At 24.4% G+C, this 18,584-nt stretch overlaps 1 protein-coding gene across 1 annotated transcript; it reads left to right on the top strand.

Moving 5' to 3' along the window:
• The first annotated feature begins 1,440 nt into the window (after positions 1-1,440).
• LOC135926879 (kallikrein 1-related peptidase b22-like) lies at positions 1,441-18,296 on the top strand. Its single transcript, XM_065462813.1, has 8 exons — positions 1,441-1,538; positions 1,918-2,067; positions 14,044-14,326; positions 15,219-15,382; positions 15,725-15,905; positions 16,001-16,100; positions 16,644-16,786; positions 18,051-18,296. The coding sequence occupies exons 1-8, from the start codon at positions 1,441-1,443 to the stop codon at positions 18,294-18,296; spliced, it is 1,365 nt and encodes a 454-aa protein (XP_065318885.1).
• Positions 18,297-18,584: the final 288 nt, after the last annotated feature.

Below are 18,584 nucleotides of genomic sequence, written 5' to 3'. Positions count from 1 at the left end.
GGCTCAAATCATTAAATTTTAAATAAAATTTTAATACTGATATATTATACAATCGAGAAGCTATTTATGCGATGAAAAATAAATATATAAACGAATTTTAAAATAATTTATTTCAATATGTATTTTACATATAGCTTAAATAAAGTATCATTTAAAAAATATTTGAATTCTTTACTTTATATTGTGTTTAAGATTTTCTGTAATTTTTATAATATCGTTATATATATTTATATTAAAAAAAATGTTATAAATTAACAAAATAATTTATGGCGTAGATTTGGTTCGATATCGATATTTATATATACTTTATCTCATTTTAAAAAAAAAATTATTAAATGACTTTTATGAATTAATTTTAAAATATATTAAGGTATATATCTATATGGTTTTGACCCAAATTATTGTATATTATAAAAAAAATTTTTAATGATTGATGTGATTTTCGAAATTATGCCTAACCCATAAAAGGTTATCGTAATCCCAATGATTCCTCAAACTCAACACTCCTATTAATATTTTATTTAAAATAATTTTTTTTTCGTATTTTTATTTTATTGAAGTGTATGCTAATTTTTTATAAAAAAAAATAAAGGATTAAATTTTTGAAAGAAATAATTTTTTTTTGAAAGAATAAGGTTATTGAAAGTTAATAGAGTTTGTTTTTTCTTATCCGGGAAGTGTAGACCTCGCTTAAAACTTAAATCAATTGAGCCGAATATTTTAATTATTAGAGAACGAATACTCAATTACCCGTATCAGATAAATAATAGTTTTTTTTTAATTAGACACCAAATTTAAAAAATATCTAATCAAAATCTTGAGACAGAAATTTTTTTAGTTCGAGATAAAAAATATTCGTTTTTTCAAAAAAATATATTGCGTATTTTCTTTATATTTTAACCATAAATGAATGTGTTTTTGTTTTGTAAAAAAACAACTAAATTATTGTTATCCTTTGTAAAACTAATTAGCAAATGATATATCTATTAGATTGAAAAAGCCACCCGTTGAATGGAAAAGCGGGACACTTCTATAAATCGAGAACTTATAAGGCTTTCAATTTGCACAAAACCCTTTTTTTAGCACGGTTAAATAGAAGGAAAATGATTCTTTACAATTCCTAAGTGTAGAGAACGATGCCAATGAACCATTAAGTTAAAAGGGACGGAATTAACCTAAAAAATCAAGAGCATATTGATTTAAATGGGCACCAATTAACTTAAGTAACAGTTTATAGTATATAACATATAACAATAATTTGTTCACATATGTAGAGTCTAATTACTCATTGATTGCATTGGAAATATGCTATTTATTTTTAACAATCATAAATTAAATATTATCTTTTTTAAAGGGAACCTATTAAATATCAAAATTTTATGAAAATAGTTAACAGTAAAAATAAATAAATAAAGCAATGGAGTTGGAGTTAGAGATCTAATGAAAAATAATCCGGATGCAAAGACAAATGCTGATTCTCACGAAATATCGAGGAAATCAAATTTTGCAAATTTTTTTGTAGAACTACAAACCAAAAGGTAAGTTAACTGACGAATAAAAATATTAGAATGAAAACTTAATAATTCTTATTTTAAATGTATTTTACCTACTGTAATGTAAATATGATAATGATGACTCCAATACTTCAATAGAACATTTAAAATCAATTGGAACTTGTTCTATTCCTTTCTGAGTGGCAGTTTTGTTTAAAAGACTTTACAATTTTGTAATATTGATTTATTCCATAATAACGAATATAATACACCGATAAAGATATTTTGTAGTCATAATATAAATCTAAGTTTAATTGTTTCATTACAACTGTGAAAGTTTGTGGGTAAAATTATTTTATCTATTTTATGCTTCTTTTTTGGAATTATTGAATTTGCTGAAATATAAAAATATTTAAAACATAAGTAAAGCTCTATGTTGCGACAGGGGGAAACGGAGCGTAGATTATTCCCTATTCTTGTGCGCGTTTATGGGTTTCTTAATTTTGCTCGGAGTAACCGTATTAGTTTTAATCAAACAACGACAAAGGATACATTTAAATCAAAGAAATGCAAAGTAAAACACATTATATTATAAACATTATGAAGAAAATAAGTAAGGGGTGGGGGAAATTTAATCCCCCTGAAAATTTTTTTTGCAAAATAACATTTTATTAAAATTAGTTTTTATATTTAAAGCTTTTGTTGATTTGGCAATTGACGCATAAATAACATTGTTCATATTTCATCATGTTTGTTATATTTTTTTCAGCTTAATTGAAACAATATATTCTATATATCTTTACATAATATATTTTGGTAAGCAGGTATTTTTTACATTTTTTTTCAAACTATAATTTCAAATATAGTAGCGAATGAAGATTAATATAGTATTTTTGATTGGGAAGTAAAAAGATGTCAAAGTTATTATAGAATACTTTTTGAATTTATCTAGATTTAGATACCATTTTCACGATATATTTCGATATAATAACTTTTTATTAGATGATTGTTAAATTTCAAATTTTGGTGTAAACAGTCTGTTTCTCAACTATACTTTTAAAAATAATTCATCCAGCTATAACAAAACCAATTATTATATCGTCTACACATGTATGAGTAATGTTTTCAAAGATTTTTGGGGAAATAATTCATGAGTTTTGTTAATGACAAATAGAATAGTTTTAAATTTATTTAATTTAGATCGGATCTTCTAGTTGTAGATTTTTATTTAAATAAACTAGTCTCTAAGAATTAATTATAAATAAATTTAAAATATGTTACATTGTATTGTAATGTAATAAGATAAGGATAATATTATTTACATTTAAATGCCTTTACATGGAATTTGTATATTGACTAAAAGAATTCAATAGATGAACATTGCGTTTTTCTGATTAGTTTTTTTTTCTTCATCTATAGTTTTAGTTAGAGACTCAAAATTGATTATTTTTTTTTGGATGAGGTAGCCCTGCAAGTCGGTCTGAAGAATAAAAATAATTTTAAAATGAAAACAGTAAATAATGTTTTATTAAAATAAATGATAATTATAATTTCTTTGGTTAGACAAGGTAATTAATGATTTTTATTATATTAGACTTTATAAAAATGCATTTAATGATGATAACTTAATTTTTTTAAATTAATTTTCGGGCTTAGCATGGGTCTAAAATAAAAATTTAGCCCGGGATGAGGCTTAAAAATTACTAAAGATTTAGGGCCAAGTCGGGATCATATATTAAATATACATGGCATGCCTCATATTAAGAATTTTGTTATCGCATCTGGATCAATCAAGTCAAATAAAATAAAGAATATTTTAAAAAATTTGTCTAAAATTTATTAGCTGTTTATGTAAATAAGTATAAATAATGCAGTAAACATTAAAAATATTAATCGCGTTCGCGTTGAACGTTCATCTACAAAAATCGGTGTTCACGTTGGTTCAAAACTTTATGAATAAATTTTCAAAATTTCATTTAATAATTAATTTAATATAAATAAATACCAAATATATTTTTAACAAATATATTAGCCATGTTTAAAATTAATAGTTGTGAATAAAAAAGTATTTTTATTTATATAAAAAAAATTCTTATTAATTTAAACTTTTATATATCATATAAAATTTAGTTATTTATAAAATATGTAAATTAATAATACTTTCAATTGTGTTCAACTATTAAAATATAAAACCTTGATAAAAATTCAAATAATCACACTAAAAATAAATAAATTCTTTAACTATTTTATAACTAATATATAATATATATTATTTTATTACAATCAAGTAGAAGTCTGCAAAGTAATTTTTTCGCAACACGAGCCCAACCTGAGCCCGAATTTAATAAACAGCACGACCCGAGCCCGACCACACATTTTTTAGTCCAACCCCACCCGAGCCCGAATAAAATTTTACAATTTGAGTTTGAATATTATAATAAACAAAAAAAAATTTATGTGTATTTATTCATCGCCACCTTAAATAAAAGTTTATATGACGGCTATAATCTAATCAAGATATATATTAAGTTGCATTTTATTTAATTGGTAAAAAATATTATAAAAAAGTTAAAATACAATCAAATTTAAAAATTATTGCAATTATATAAAAACAATAAGCATGATTTATGTCGAATTTAGATAATATAATAGTTAACAGGGGCGTCGCTAGCCTATACAATCTCAGGGGGCTCTACTAAAAAAATTTTTAGGAGGGCAAGCCTCCACCTAATTTGAATACTTTTTTAAAATTTGCTAACTCTGAACAATTATTCTGAATTTCATATTTTATCTTTTATTATATTATGCGTACAAAATAAACTAGCATATAAATAATTAAAAAAATACAAGACATTTCTAAAATTAATATTTTTTAATACAAAATCTATTTATTATAGTATAAAATATTTTCGATTGCTTATATAAAAAAATTTTGCGTCTAAAGAATTACAAGTGATAAAAAAGATTAATTTAATGGTTTTTAAAAACCACATAAGGCAATATAATTAATTCTTAGAAACTTACATTGATAAAAGGTCATGAAACTAGTATAACTCTCTGTTACCATTTTAGACAATGTTTTATAGAATGGAATAATAAGGAAAATTTTATAGGCCTAACCAAATCAACAATTCTTGAAGAAGAGAATATAAACGACCAATCCAAATCTAAAACTATATGGTGGTTAACATTATGGAAGCTAGAAAAGTAATCAAGAAAATTATTGTGAGATATTAAATTTCTAATGATTAGCTTCCATTTTTAATGATATATAAACGACTGCACAGTTGACTATTATTGCTTATATAAGCAGCTGTAGTAATAATCTTAAATTACATAGCCACACAAATAATAAAAGCTGGTTAGTCATAGCCATGACGCTCACGATGTTAACTCATATCAGAATTTATTATGAATAAATTGATAAAACAAAAGCACTAAAAATCTTTAGAAGAAATTATACAATATTGAAACCATATTATACTTTTTTAAATTTGCTAACTCTGAACAATTATTCTGAATTTCATATTTTGTCATTTATTATATTATACATACAAGATAAACATATAAATAATTAAAACAATACAAGACATTTCTAAAAATAATATTTTTTAATAAAAAATCTATTTATTACTGTATAAAATATTTTCGATTGTTGATATAAAAGAATTTTGATTCTAAAAAATTAAAATTGATAAAAAAGGTTAATTAATTCATACATATGCCTCAATTGATAATTAGGTTTTTAAAAACCATGTAATATAATATAATTCTTAGCAACTTACATTAACAAAAGGTCATGAAACCTCTGTTACCATTTTCGAAAATGTTTTATAGAATGGACTAATAAGGAAAATTTTATAGGCCTAACCAAATCAACAATTCTTGAAGAAGAGATTATAAACGACCAATTTTTTTTTTATGTTGATACTTTTTATTTATTTTAAAATATTAAAACAAGTATAAAAATATGTAAAATTACTAAATAAAAATAAATATATAAAATATAAATATCGAAGGCTCTAAAAAGAGTTTAATTTTATAATGAATATGTACCTAAAAAACAAGTATAATTGTATCATAAAAATAAATAGTGGTTAGAGCTTCCTCTTAAATGATATGATGGAAGCTAGATAAGTAATCGAGAAAATTATTTTGAGATATTAAATTTCTAAAAGATTATCTTCCATTTTTAATGATATATAAACGACTACAAAGTTGACCATTATTTTTTATATAGAATATGCTCTCAGCAGCTATAGTAATAATCTTAACATACATTTCCACACAAATAATAGATGCTAGTTAATTTGCAGTCATAGCCATGACACTCATGATGTTAACTCATATCAGAATTTATTATGTTAGATAAATTGATAAAACAAAAACACTAAAAATCTTTAGAAGAAATTATGTAAATATATTGAAGCCTTACGTTATTTACACGATAAGGATGCCATATTAAAAATGAAACATTTTAACCAGAGTGATATAATAAAAGCAATTAAGATTTATATATTATTGTCGCACAACCTCGAGTTGGTATATTATATCTTAAAATAATAGTAGTATGTAATAATCTCAAAAATATACTTGTATTATAAATTTAAGGGAAAACTGTTTTTCAAAGAAGAAAAAAATAGCTTTCCTAAAAACATGTAAAAAATGAGAAGAAAAGATATCTAATTTATTACACCCATTGTGAGATGAATAATAAGAGTTTAATTTTTAATAATATTTTTATATAAATAGATGGCGTTATAGAATTGAATGCAAATTGTTATGTACTTATTATTATCAAAAGCATTTATTTAAAAATTTATTAAAATATTAACTGCAATATATTATATAACTGTCAAATATGTCTGTAAAAGTGGCATTTTACCTAATACCAATTATATATAATAGAGGATTATAAACTATATGTCTACTTACTTTTTATAAATAAATCTCTTATATTTATTTGGACCTTGAAAATATTTTTAGGAAGAGGCATGGTATTTAAATTTAAAAATGAATAATATAGTTGATTAGTGATTTTTAACTCGGCTAATTACAATATTAAATATGTTAATTTTCAATTAATAAATGATTATATTTATTTAATTAGAGTTATATAATAATTTAAATAATAAAAGATACTTAAGCTTCAACTGTAAATGCCAAATTAATATTTAGTGAGTGATATTGATATTCTATTTTAAGACAAACTTTGACTGCAAACTGACATAGTAAAAATATAATTTACATGTATTAATCTAATCTAATAATTAAAATAGCATTTAATAAAAATTTAGATAGTCTTATTAATTTAAAAAAAATAAAATTAAATCTATATATTATTTAATAGATATATAAAAGAAATCGTTCAGGGGGCAAACAAAAAAATTTATTTTTAGTTCAAGGGAATATTAAGGAGCCATTAAAAAAAAAATTTTGTTTCAGGTGGCTATTCAAATTTTTTAAGGTGCTCGAGCCCCTGCGCTCCCCTTCCCTAATGACGACACTGATAGTTAATATAGATACTAAAAAATATAATAATTAACATATTATAATGATAAATCAATATCCTTATCAAAAGTATCGCTAAGCAAATAATTATGATATATAAATAATGAGGAGTCCAGTTTATCTCGCTTTAAGCGAGTCCTTTTCTCTTCAAAGGTCCTACCAGCAGCTGAAAACGATATTTCACTGCTAGCCGACGAATCAGGGATAGCTAGGAATTTAAGAGCCAAAATACTTAAATTTGGAAACTCATTATAGTTTGTCTTCCACCAATTTAAAATATCATCTTCAATATATCATTTAGTATCTAGGTATTTTTGAAGTTAGTCAACTTCAACGCTAGCATCAGAAAACGCATTGCCAGCCTCCCATAGTGAGAAATCCAAAAACGTATCTGCCCCAGTATTTTCCTAAGAAAAAAAATATTCATAATTTTAAAAAATATATTATTACTTAATTATTTTTTAATAAATAATTTTATTATTAATTTAATAACCTTTACTTACTACTTTATCAGTTGAGTAGGAGACAGAGAGTTGATATTTATAGATTTTTGCTCAATAATATCTGTTGATCTTCTCTGCATTAATTAACGTGTTAATATGTTGGCACAAATCTTTATAATGTTCTCAAGATAACATTTTCATATTGCGAAATTTTGAGCACAAGTCGAAATTTGGTGAAATATATCTATGAAATTTATCCACCATTATTTCCCGGCATTTTTGCTAAAGCTGATTAAGCTGTGAATTTAAGTTTGGGTGAGCTAAAAAACTCAATATTTTGAGATAACTCAATATAACTTTGTGAATGGTGGGTTTTATATCACCCTCAAGTTCATCATTCGCAATTTTAAAAGACGTCAACTTGATAAGATCCCTCATCATTTCAAAATCTCTTCGAGCCTAATCTACTCTCCTCTAGAACTAAGAATCTCCTATATTTTATTGAACTAATTAAAAATCGATTCAATCATCTTTAGTCTGCTATTCCATCAATTTCAACACACAAATGGAGTGTTTTACGTTGATTAAATAATCTAAAATTTAATGCCATATAATAAGAAATTAATTTAACATACCCACTCTTTTCATAAAAGTAACTAAACTTTTACAACCAAAAAAACATTGATATATCTCTGAACCTTGAAATTCAATATTTTTATCAAAGTATTCCTTAATATTGTATTTAAAAGATGGGAAGCACAATCCAATCGTTTATGATTTTCAAATGCTTTAACCATATTAGCTCCTTGGTCTGTAATGAATGGCATTTAAGATAATAATGCCCTGCTGTACCCTGATATAAAAAATACATTAATTTTTATAAATTTTTTTTGAAATCAATACCTAATGAGGTGAAATTTCTAATAATTTTCTTTTTAATATTTTCACCCATCTTCTTTTCTTCTCCAAACTTGGATAGTGGCTATAAAAAATTATAGATAATATTACCATATTTTCATATATATGTTCACATCGATTCTTTTTCATATATGCGTGTAATTTGGGAAATAATTTATTGCGTATACCATCAGTAATATCGATTAAATTTCGAGAAATTGTAATGGGATTTGGGATGATGCTTTTAACATCAATATTTCCAATATTGAGCCAATTTTGGCAAAATATTGGCAACAATCAACAAAGCTTTCCCCGTGAATTGTATATAATGATCTCAAATCACGTCATCAAACATGGTAAGCACCTTTGTACACTCCTCTTCTTTTTTTTAGTACAACTTTTGAGTTTTTTGGGATCAGTACCAAAAAATTTGTTAATTGAGCCTTTTTACTCTCTATTGTAAATACACATTTATATCTTAGTTGATTGTGCCTAAAATAATTTAATAGCATATATTTTATGTATAAATATATTAACCTGTTGTTATAGAATTATAAACATATATATTAAAAATTACAACTTACATAGTTAAGTTTTTCTTTGTTTTAATCATATAAATGAAAACTTTTTGTAGACCTCAGATTTGCCATTGACATCTTCCCTTACTTTATATTCATTGCTCCTAATCTTTTCACCAATTTTTTTAAATTTGGCTTCCAATGAAATAATTTTTTTAATATAAAAATATGAGTTTATTTAATTAAATAGATATTATTAAAAAATATTTTATTTAACTTGATAGATATGATGAAAGTAAAATATTTAATAAAATCGTTAACTATGCAATGCAATGTACTAAAATATAATACTTAAAATAGTTTGGTGGCTGTTGTTATGTTCATCATTTTTTTTATTTATTTATTTTTTCTCGGAATTATCAATATTATTTTTGATTATCGATTTTTGAAATTTATCAATATTTTTCATGGAATTTATTTTTTTATCGGAATTATAAATATTTTTTTTTGATTATCGATTTTTCAGAAGAAAAATTGATTATGAAATGAATAAAAAGAATTTGGGAAAAAAATATAATAAAAAATATAAGACATAATAGAAAAAGAAAAATATTATAGCTGTTATGTAAATTATAAAATAATAATTGAAAATGACATGTTATTAAGATTGACACTTTTAAGGATAAAATGTGATAAATAAAAAATGATTGGTTTAATGATTGAATGAATAATAATGATTATTTGGATATTTATATTAATATTTATTTTTCCGGTCCGGTCATAGCTCTTACAACCCCCCGAGCCCCAAAATTATTTTTTAATGTCGGTTGCCCATGCAGTTCTCATTCTCTACAATCATGTATCTCTTTAAATTAGAACTTGAAGATTTTATAACTGATATACTTTTTGGACACATTTTAGATTTGGTAAGGGTAGAATTAGTTTGTTGAATATATGATATTACTATTATTTAATTTGTGTCATGGTCATGTTAATTAATTCAGAATCATATGATGATGAAATAACAACAGAAAAAGTGGCTGGTTAAAAAAATTAAAATGTGATAAAGGAAATAGATTAAAAAATAACCCTTTTATCTTAAAAAATTTAGATTAATATTAAATGAATATTTTTCATTTTTAAATAAATAAAAATAAGAAGATTTTCTAAAATTGAAAGCATAAAACGAACGCGTTAGTCAAAAAGGAACGCGTTCACGTTCAAAGTTTGTAAAAAATAAAAGCGGCGTCCATATTTTTTTTCGAAAAAACAAATTTCATTCAGGAATGCGTTCAATTACAACATTAGTTGTAAAAAACTCGTAAAAATATTTTTAAAAAAAAATAGAAAAAAATATTTTAAAATGATAAAAATAGTAAAATAAAATTGTATAGGTACAAATGTATTGGATATAAGCTTTAAATTTCACGGCATAATTTTATAAAATGGGTAATTTAGTAACTCGTGCTTGGGCCTTAAATTTGATTTTAATTTCATCGGGCGGGTCTTAATTTCTTTTTTCAAATTCGTGATTCACTATTTTTCGTGATCCCAATTTTTCATTTTGCATATTCACTTTATGTTTCAAGAATTTTTAGATTTCACGATTTTTTACGATTTACTATCCATAATTTTATAAAATAAATTATACATTGTCATGTTCGGACTTGGATTCATCCATGGTCTGGTCATCCGCTGAGTTTTTCATGAGTTTTGTTTGTAGACGAAAAGCATTTTTTCTTATTAGAGCCTGGTTTAGTAGCTCACAGTTTTAGTTTGATTACTATCATTTAAATTTGCCCCATTTGGGATGGTCATGAGTTTAAGTAGATTGTAAGGACTTGTAACATATATTGCAAAGACTCTTATAAAACATCAAAACCCGATATTATTTCCCAATAAATTATTTAAAAAAATTTCACCCGAACCTAAACCGAATTTCTAAAACCGGTTTGTACCTTTTGATATCCAAATTTTATGATTGATATCAATAGCCATTTTAAATATTTTTTATATTTTGCCATTTGTTGGGTTCTAAATTTTTTCTATTGCAACCATATAAATATGTTCGAAAGTTACATTGTAAAAAGAGTCAAGAATAGAAGTTTTTTGTTATAACACATTATTCCTATCCAAGTATTTTTTAAAATTAATTTGATCTCAAAAAAAAAATTATTGGTGGAAGTTAGACATATTTTATAATGTATTAGCCTTATTGATGAATTCTGATATTTTATAAAAGTGATAATCCATAAAGCATAGTATTTTTAATTTACTACTCCCTAATATAAATAGTTGTTTATTATGGTGTTAAGTATATATTTGGATTAGGCCTCGTATTTAAAAAAAGGGACTGGACCAGTCCTAGATTTTAAAAAATCGGGTCAGGCGAACGATTGAAGTAAAAAATTATAACCTGACCGGGCCATTTACAAATTTGCCCCTACAGGGATAACACTAAATTAAAAACGGGCCGAGTCGGACTTGAAAATTTAGCTATTTGTAGACCTCTAATTGACATTTACCCATTTTTACGATATAATATGATCTAATAATATTTTGTTGAAAATTTATCATTATTATTACACTCATTTTAAATATAATCTACCAATATTTTGTTCTTTTTTATTATCACAATCACTTTAATATTTGCTTATTTTGTTAAATTGTATTAAAACTGACTGTTATTTTTTTTAAAAAAATTTTCTAAAATATTGTTAAAATAATATTTTAGCTTGTAATTTTTTATTTTGTGTTTTTCTGCTGTTTTTCCCGTTTTTTATGTTTAAAAAATTTTAAAATTTTATATTTTATTTTGTTTTTTTTGCATACCCTAATTATATCTAAATTATAAGAGTGTTGAAAATATCAAATATAATTAATAATTATTATAAATTGTCTATTTTTAAAAATTTAAAATTTACCAATTTATTATATTAATTTTTGTGATAATATTAAATAACAATAATGGCACCTTGCGGTTTAAATATAAAATTATATTTATATATCTTATTTTAATTACTTTAATATAAACAAGTTAAATTAAAAGATATAATTATAAATCATCTAAATGAAATATAAATATTAATCTTTATTACTTTATTATTAAATCCTTCTAGTAATTTTCAATTTACATAGGCACTTACAATTTTAATCAAACAGTATATGAAATCTGTCATAACCTCGTCCAAGATGTATTTTAGAAAATGACAGATTTCAAATATCTGACTCTGAACATAAACCAGAAAAAAATTGCAAAAAATTATTGTTCTTCGGACGCTCTGACTTCTAACACTAGCTAGATTTATTATTAGCTATAAAAAGTTTTTTAACTGATCCAAAAATATTCACTGTTATTGATTATTTATACTGAACAAACATTAATTTTAAACTGGTGAAAATGGAAGAAAAAAATACTTCGCCCTTAATTATTTTCTTAATATTTCGGTGTTTTCTATTATATGTAAAATTTATGTTTTTTATATTTATGTGTTAAATATAGTTTCCATAGTTTTATTAATAGTTCTTGATCCCTCAAATTCTAATTCTTACTTTTTTGGTAAAGTTATAGGCGTATATTTATTCTTTACCTCTGGTGATTCTTAATTTTATCATAATAAATGGGGAACTTAATAAAAATAATATTTATATAAATTGATTATTTATACCAAATTCATAAAGCGGACTTTTTCTTCTGCCATTACGATATTTTCGGAATAAAACATTAGCAAATCTCATTTCAATTTTTTAGATAATTCATTATTTATAAATTACATCTTTATATCTTTTTTTAATATTAGTGTTAAGGGTATATCTGGTTCATCTTATTTTTTAAATAATTTTCTATTAGCCTATCAAAAATCAGGGACCCGAACCATTATTAACGGTTCAATTTGATTATGGCTCAGTATGTAAAATATTATAATGGTTACGTTTTGATTACGGTTCTTAAAAAGAAATTTATAAAGGTTCGCTTCAGCTGAAATTTTTTTTTTATTGAAGCAACACCATCTTCTAATTTATTTATATTATAAGCATCTATGAATTATGTATAAAAATATATATATTCAAAATAAATTTTTAAATATATTATTTGAACGTATAAGTAATATATTTTCTAATATAAATGGATTCTTTTTTGTTTGTTGTGACAATAACACAAATTTTGGCCACGAAAAAGCCCTTTCTACAGAAAATTGTGTTGCCGGAACCACCAGTACTATAAAAGAAAGTTTATATAATTCTGGATATTCAAATTATTTCAGATTTCTAAAATATAAAAACTGAACCAGTTTGAACTGGTTTAACCGTTTTTTATAAAGGTTCTTTTTACTTTTTCAAAAAATAATTATATTGGTTCGGTTACGGTTATGGTTCAGATATTGGTTTATAATGATTTAACGGTTCGTTACGGTTCACTCCGGGTCCCTGTCAAAAATCCAAAATGAAATTTTTACTTCTCATAGATAATCTGTATAGTTAACATTTTTTTATGTATCTTGATTAAATAGGTCATGAGTTAAACTGCATTTTGTAAGTGGGCTCTTTTAAAAATTAGAATCTGCCGTCGGGCAAGAATTTTATCAACCTTTGGAGGAGGCCAATCAAGCGTGAAAAAATGCTTAAATAGACATCTCATATATTTAAATAACAAAACCGGTATATTTTATAAAATAATCTAGATAATAACACATATACAGCACTTACTTATATAGATACAGCATCTCGATACATGTATATATAGATATTTTCAACAGCCTTACATTTTAACATGTAGAGCCCTGTATATCTTCCAAATCTAGTACCAAGTTCAGTCCGAGATGAAGTAGAGTTTGGGGTGAGGGTCGAAAATTTAAAAAAGTCGTGCATAGAATGCTCTCTGGTTTATAATTGAAAAAAATTCCAAAATAAAATAAAAAATATGCTTTCTCCACTTTGATTAAAATAAAGCCATAATTTATATTTTTAGAATGACATTTTAAAGCAGTAAAATTTAGGCACAGCTCGAGCTTAAAAATAAAAAATTTCTGTTGGGCCAGAAAAAATTTAATTAACAGGTCTCAACATCAAAAAAAAAATTGTATTTACAAATCTCAATATGTAATTATAAATATCAAAATAATTATTATTGATTAGCAATTTCTATCCCAATTTCCCATGATTTATTTTTTTTTTAAATAGATTTATGGATGAGTCGTCGAATGTGGAGGACAAGAAGAGATTTTGCCAATTGACACAATTTAAAAATTGTGGTATTCCTTACTACGTACCCATAGTAACAAGTTGCGAAGAGAGGAGCAGAATAATAGGAGGTGATAAAGCTGAATCACATAGTTGGCCTTGGCAAGCTGCTATATTTGAAGGAAATAGAATGATATGTGGGGGAAGTTTAATAAATGAAAAATGGGTATTAACAGCCGCTCATTGCTTTAAGGGGTACAATAAAAAAAAATTTTCCCCTAACGTTTGTATAAGAATTGCAAATTTAACAAAATTTATATTGTAATTTTTTGGGATACATGTCAATATCGTTAAAATTTTGGCGCGAAATGTATTATCGCGGATGTCGATAACCGTGAAATATTATTAGAGCGAATGCATTACCGAATGTATTATAGTGAAAATATTATGGCTAATGCAATAGCGCGATTGTAATACCGCGAAAGTGTTATCGCGAATACATTACAGCGAATTTATTACCGCAAAATCACTATCGAGAATGCATTATAGCGAATGAATTATCGCGAATACATTATCTCGAAAATATTAAAGTAAATTTATTATAGCGAATGCATTATCGCGAATGTATTAGCGAGGATTACCGCGAAAAGATATTATAGCATTGTCGCGAATGCAATATAGCAATAACATTAGCCCAAATACAGTATAGAGAAAGCATTACCGCTAAAACATTATGTAATGCCTTCGCTATATTGCATTTTCGGCAACAATTCTTTCACAGTAATGCATTCGCTATTATATCTTTACGCGGTAATCAACATTTGCGGTAATGCATTTGAGATAATGTATTTCGCGCAAAAGTTTCACGGTATTGACGTGATACGAATGTTTTTAGGTGAATATTATACAAACTTATGCTAAAAACAAATTTTTATTGGGCAGGAGATATTTTAAAAAATTTTACTATTTGTAACTTTTCGACGCAACCAATAATTTAAATTTTTTTACATAAGCTGATTATAACCTATTTATGTGTTATGAGCCAAGTCCAATTATTAATATTATAAATAAATATCAATAAAGTCATCTTCCAAGATCGATATTATATTTTATATAATATTAAATTAGACTGTAATTATTTTTTAAAAAATCCTAGTTAAATTATTAATCTTTAGGATTTAACATCTATCCCTCATTATTATCTCATCTTATATTTATTAGAGCCAAATTGTATCAAACCATTTTTTAATATTCCTACTGGATATCTGACTTTATTCAAACCTAATCCTCCTAAGAGGATAGTTTTAGAAAAACTTGTCCCGCCCAAGAATCAAACTAGGTTTCTGCTACGCCTCAGGATAGATATTTAGATATCTAACTCTCTTAGCCAGAGCTTTTTTGTATAAAATAATAATTTACCAAACTCAAATAATTTTTATCAAATCCTGGTCTCATTACATTTATTATCATAACATTTTATATTTGTTTATTATAGTGTTCTTTTTCACTTTTGGTATTGAGCGATATTTTTCCTATTTGGCTTGCCAAAATTTAAAAGGCTCTTAGAATTTGGACCGGAATGCAAATATAAATTATAGTTAGTTAAAGAAATATTTATTAACCAAATACAATTACTCTGCTCTAAAATAATTTTATTTTATGATGTACATTATATTTTCAGGCCTATGTCTGCGATCATCATCAAACTAGGGATAGATGTAATTTTTGGGAGTGATAATGAAGAAGAAGGAGAAGAATTAAAACCCATTTTAATCGTGAAATATAGCGCATTTTCGTTCAAATCGCTTGACGGCGATATCGCTTTAATTAAGCTTAATAGAGAAGTGCATTTTTCTGAAAAAGTTAATTTTTTTCATATCAACTAGAATGGCTTTCTATCCCTAATTCTAATTATTGCATATTAATTTTGAAAAATTTATTAAATACTATCAACTAGATACTACCCATATGTTTACCAACAAACAAAGATGAAAATATGAATACTTATAGCGACGAATGTTATGTTACAGGATGGGGTACCGTCAATCCCTTGATTGGTGAATAAATCCATTTAGTCATAATTTATTAAATTTTAATAATATTTTTGTATTATCTAAAATAAATTTTCCTTCTAACTTTCATGTGTTTTTTCAATTATTTAATTTAAAGATAAATACCCCTATTTGATACTAGAATATTGAACTTTCACAAAAAGAATTTTAAGGAATTATTAGAGTCAGAGATTAAGTTAAAATAAAGAATAAAGTGAATCTCGTTCCTTGCATTGTTCTCATTTTGATTATTAAAGATTGATGGAAGTGTGGGCTAATTTTGAGCCCTGGATATGTGCAATGTTTCTGTTTTTCCATTTTCTTATTCTGTAAATTTAAATGAGCCACTAAAGTAATTTAAAAGTTAGTTATAAAATTTGGAAAAATAAATGTCCTTCATAGGGTAAAAACTAATTAAAATAGGTTACACTAATTGGATTTAAAAGGGAACTAATTAAGATATAAAGGACTTTAGATTTAAAAAAATACTATATTAATTTCTTATTTTATTTATTTCTAACATCACATATAAAAATATCAAATCTAAAGAAAATCCCACAAATCATTTGATGCAATTATGCGTGCCATTTAACAAACCCAAGGATTGTAACAATCTTTACAAAAATTTAGGACGAATCACAGAAAATATGTTTTGCGCGGGTTATGTAAATTCTGGGAAAGATGCTTGTAAGGTAAGTTAATTTTTTTTTATTAACCATCATGCCTAAATAACATAGGCTATAAATTTTGGGCAGTAAATTAATCCACATAGGCAGTATATTTATTTTCAACAAATTAATCTTTAGTTTTTATAAATTTTTTGACAATAAGTTAATCAGAATAGATAGTATTTTTATTATCAAAAAATAAATAATTTAGACAGTATTTACAAAATATCTAGCAGTAAGAAAAGATAAATAAAGTTGAACTAAAATTTTTCATTTATTTGAAAGTTGTTTAGTATTTATAGAAATATCTATTCTAGTTATAAATTATCATGTATATTATATGAAAATTAACATATCAAATATATAAAAAATTACTAAATTACCAAATAAAATATAAAAAATGAGATACATTATGGAATTGCAATATTGAATATTTATGTCATTGAGAAAATCTAAATGAAAATAATTTAAAAATGTCACATGATTAGATTACACATAAATAAAAATAAGATAGGACAAACCAGATTAACTTTTAACAAAGTTATCTTTTATTGATTAATTACTTTCAATTTATGTGCAGGGTGTTTTTAAAGTAATTATTTAATATGCTATAAATTATTAGACCATTTGTCTATTATTTTCTTAGCAATCATTTTGAAATAAACAACTATAAATATTCTCTCTTAAAGTATTTTCATGAATTACCCTATTTCTTGCTTCTAACGCATTATTGTTACTAGAGATTAAACCCTTCATATAATGTGTTACTTTTATCGATCCCTTTAATTTCTAAATATTTAACAGTTAGAAACAATTATTTAACAGTTAGAAACAATTATTTCTCAGTTTCAATAAATAATTCAAGGTTTTATTAAAAAATAAATTGGTTTTATGCTAATTATAGATTTTTTATTTAATCCAATGCCTAAATTTTTTGCTTTCCACCAATACCAGGTTTAGATAAATCTGAGCCGTTTTATCACACACTTCAAATTTAATGTTCAAAAAATACTTCTCAAGTAAATAAAAAACTTGAAAATTAATTATTAATTTGCCCAATATTTTAAATATCCAAAATTATTTTTAAATTGTCTATTTAATTTGAAATAGCCCAAATCTTTAAAAAAAATTGAAAATTATTAATCAAAAATTTAAGATACCAAATATTTTTCATACTACCCAATTAATTAAAACACTGCCAATTTTGATTAATTTTACTGCCCATTTCTTATTAAAAAACTATCCGAATAAATTGTTGTCAATATAATATAAAATATTTAAATTTAAGGGAGATAGTGGAGGTCCTTTTGTATGCCAACCCAAAAACTTGAGCCGTAAATGGATATACAAAATAAGCGACGAACAAACTGAATTCAAATGGCTCTTAGTGGGAATAACATCCTGGGGAATAGGTTGCGCATTATCAGACCATCCTGGGGTCTATACGAAAATGTCGAAATTTATATGTTGGTTGATCGATACCATCAACATTTACAAAGATAATACCAATGCCACTGGCGTAGTATTCCTGTGATTTATTTATACTAAAGAATATATTAACCCTGTAATTAAATTCTTATTCTATTAAATATAATGTTTTTTAAAACTTTTTATTAAAGATTTGAATCAAATAAAAAATATATAACTGTCACAAAAATCAACTATTAGGCTAAATTTAGCAGAGGATTTAAATTCTTTGGCAAAACTAAGTTGATATTTTATTTATTATTAAAATGAATATATAACATTTATCTAAAAAGTTTTGTAAATAACCTGATTTTATAATTGTTTAAAAATAAAATTATAAGACTAAAAAAATATT

This window comes from Gordionus sp. m RMFG-2023, chromosome 3 (genome assembly GCF_954871325.1).
Source record: "Gordionus sp. m RMFG-2023 chromosome 3, tfGorSpeb1-WG-v2, whole genome shotgun sequence".
Taxonomy (NCBI): domain Eukaryota; kingdom Metazoa; phylum Nematomorpha; class Gordioida; order Chordodea; family Parachordodidae; genus Gordionus; species Gordionus sp. m RMFG-2023.
Note: the sequence above shows the minus strand (reverse complement) of the source record. Positions and strands in the feature narration are given on the sequence as shown.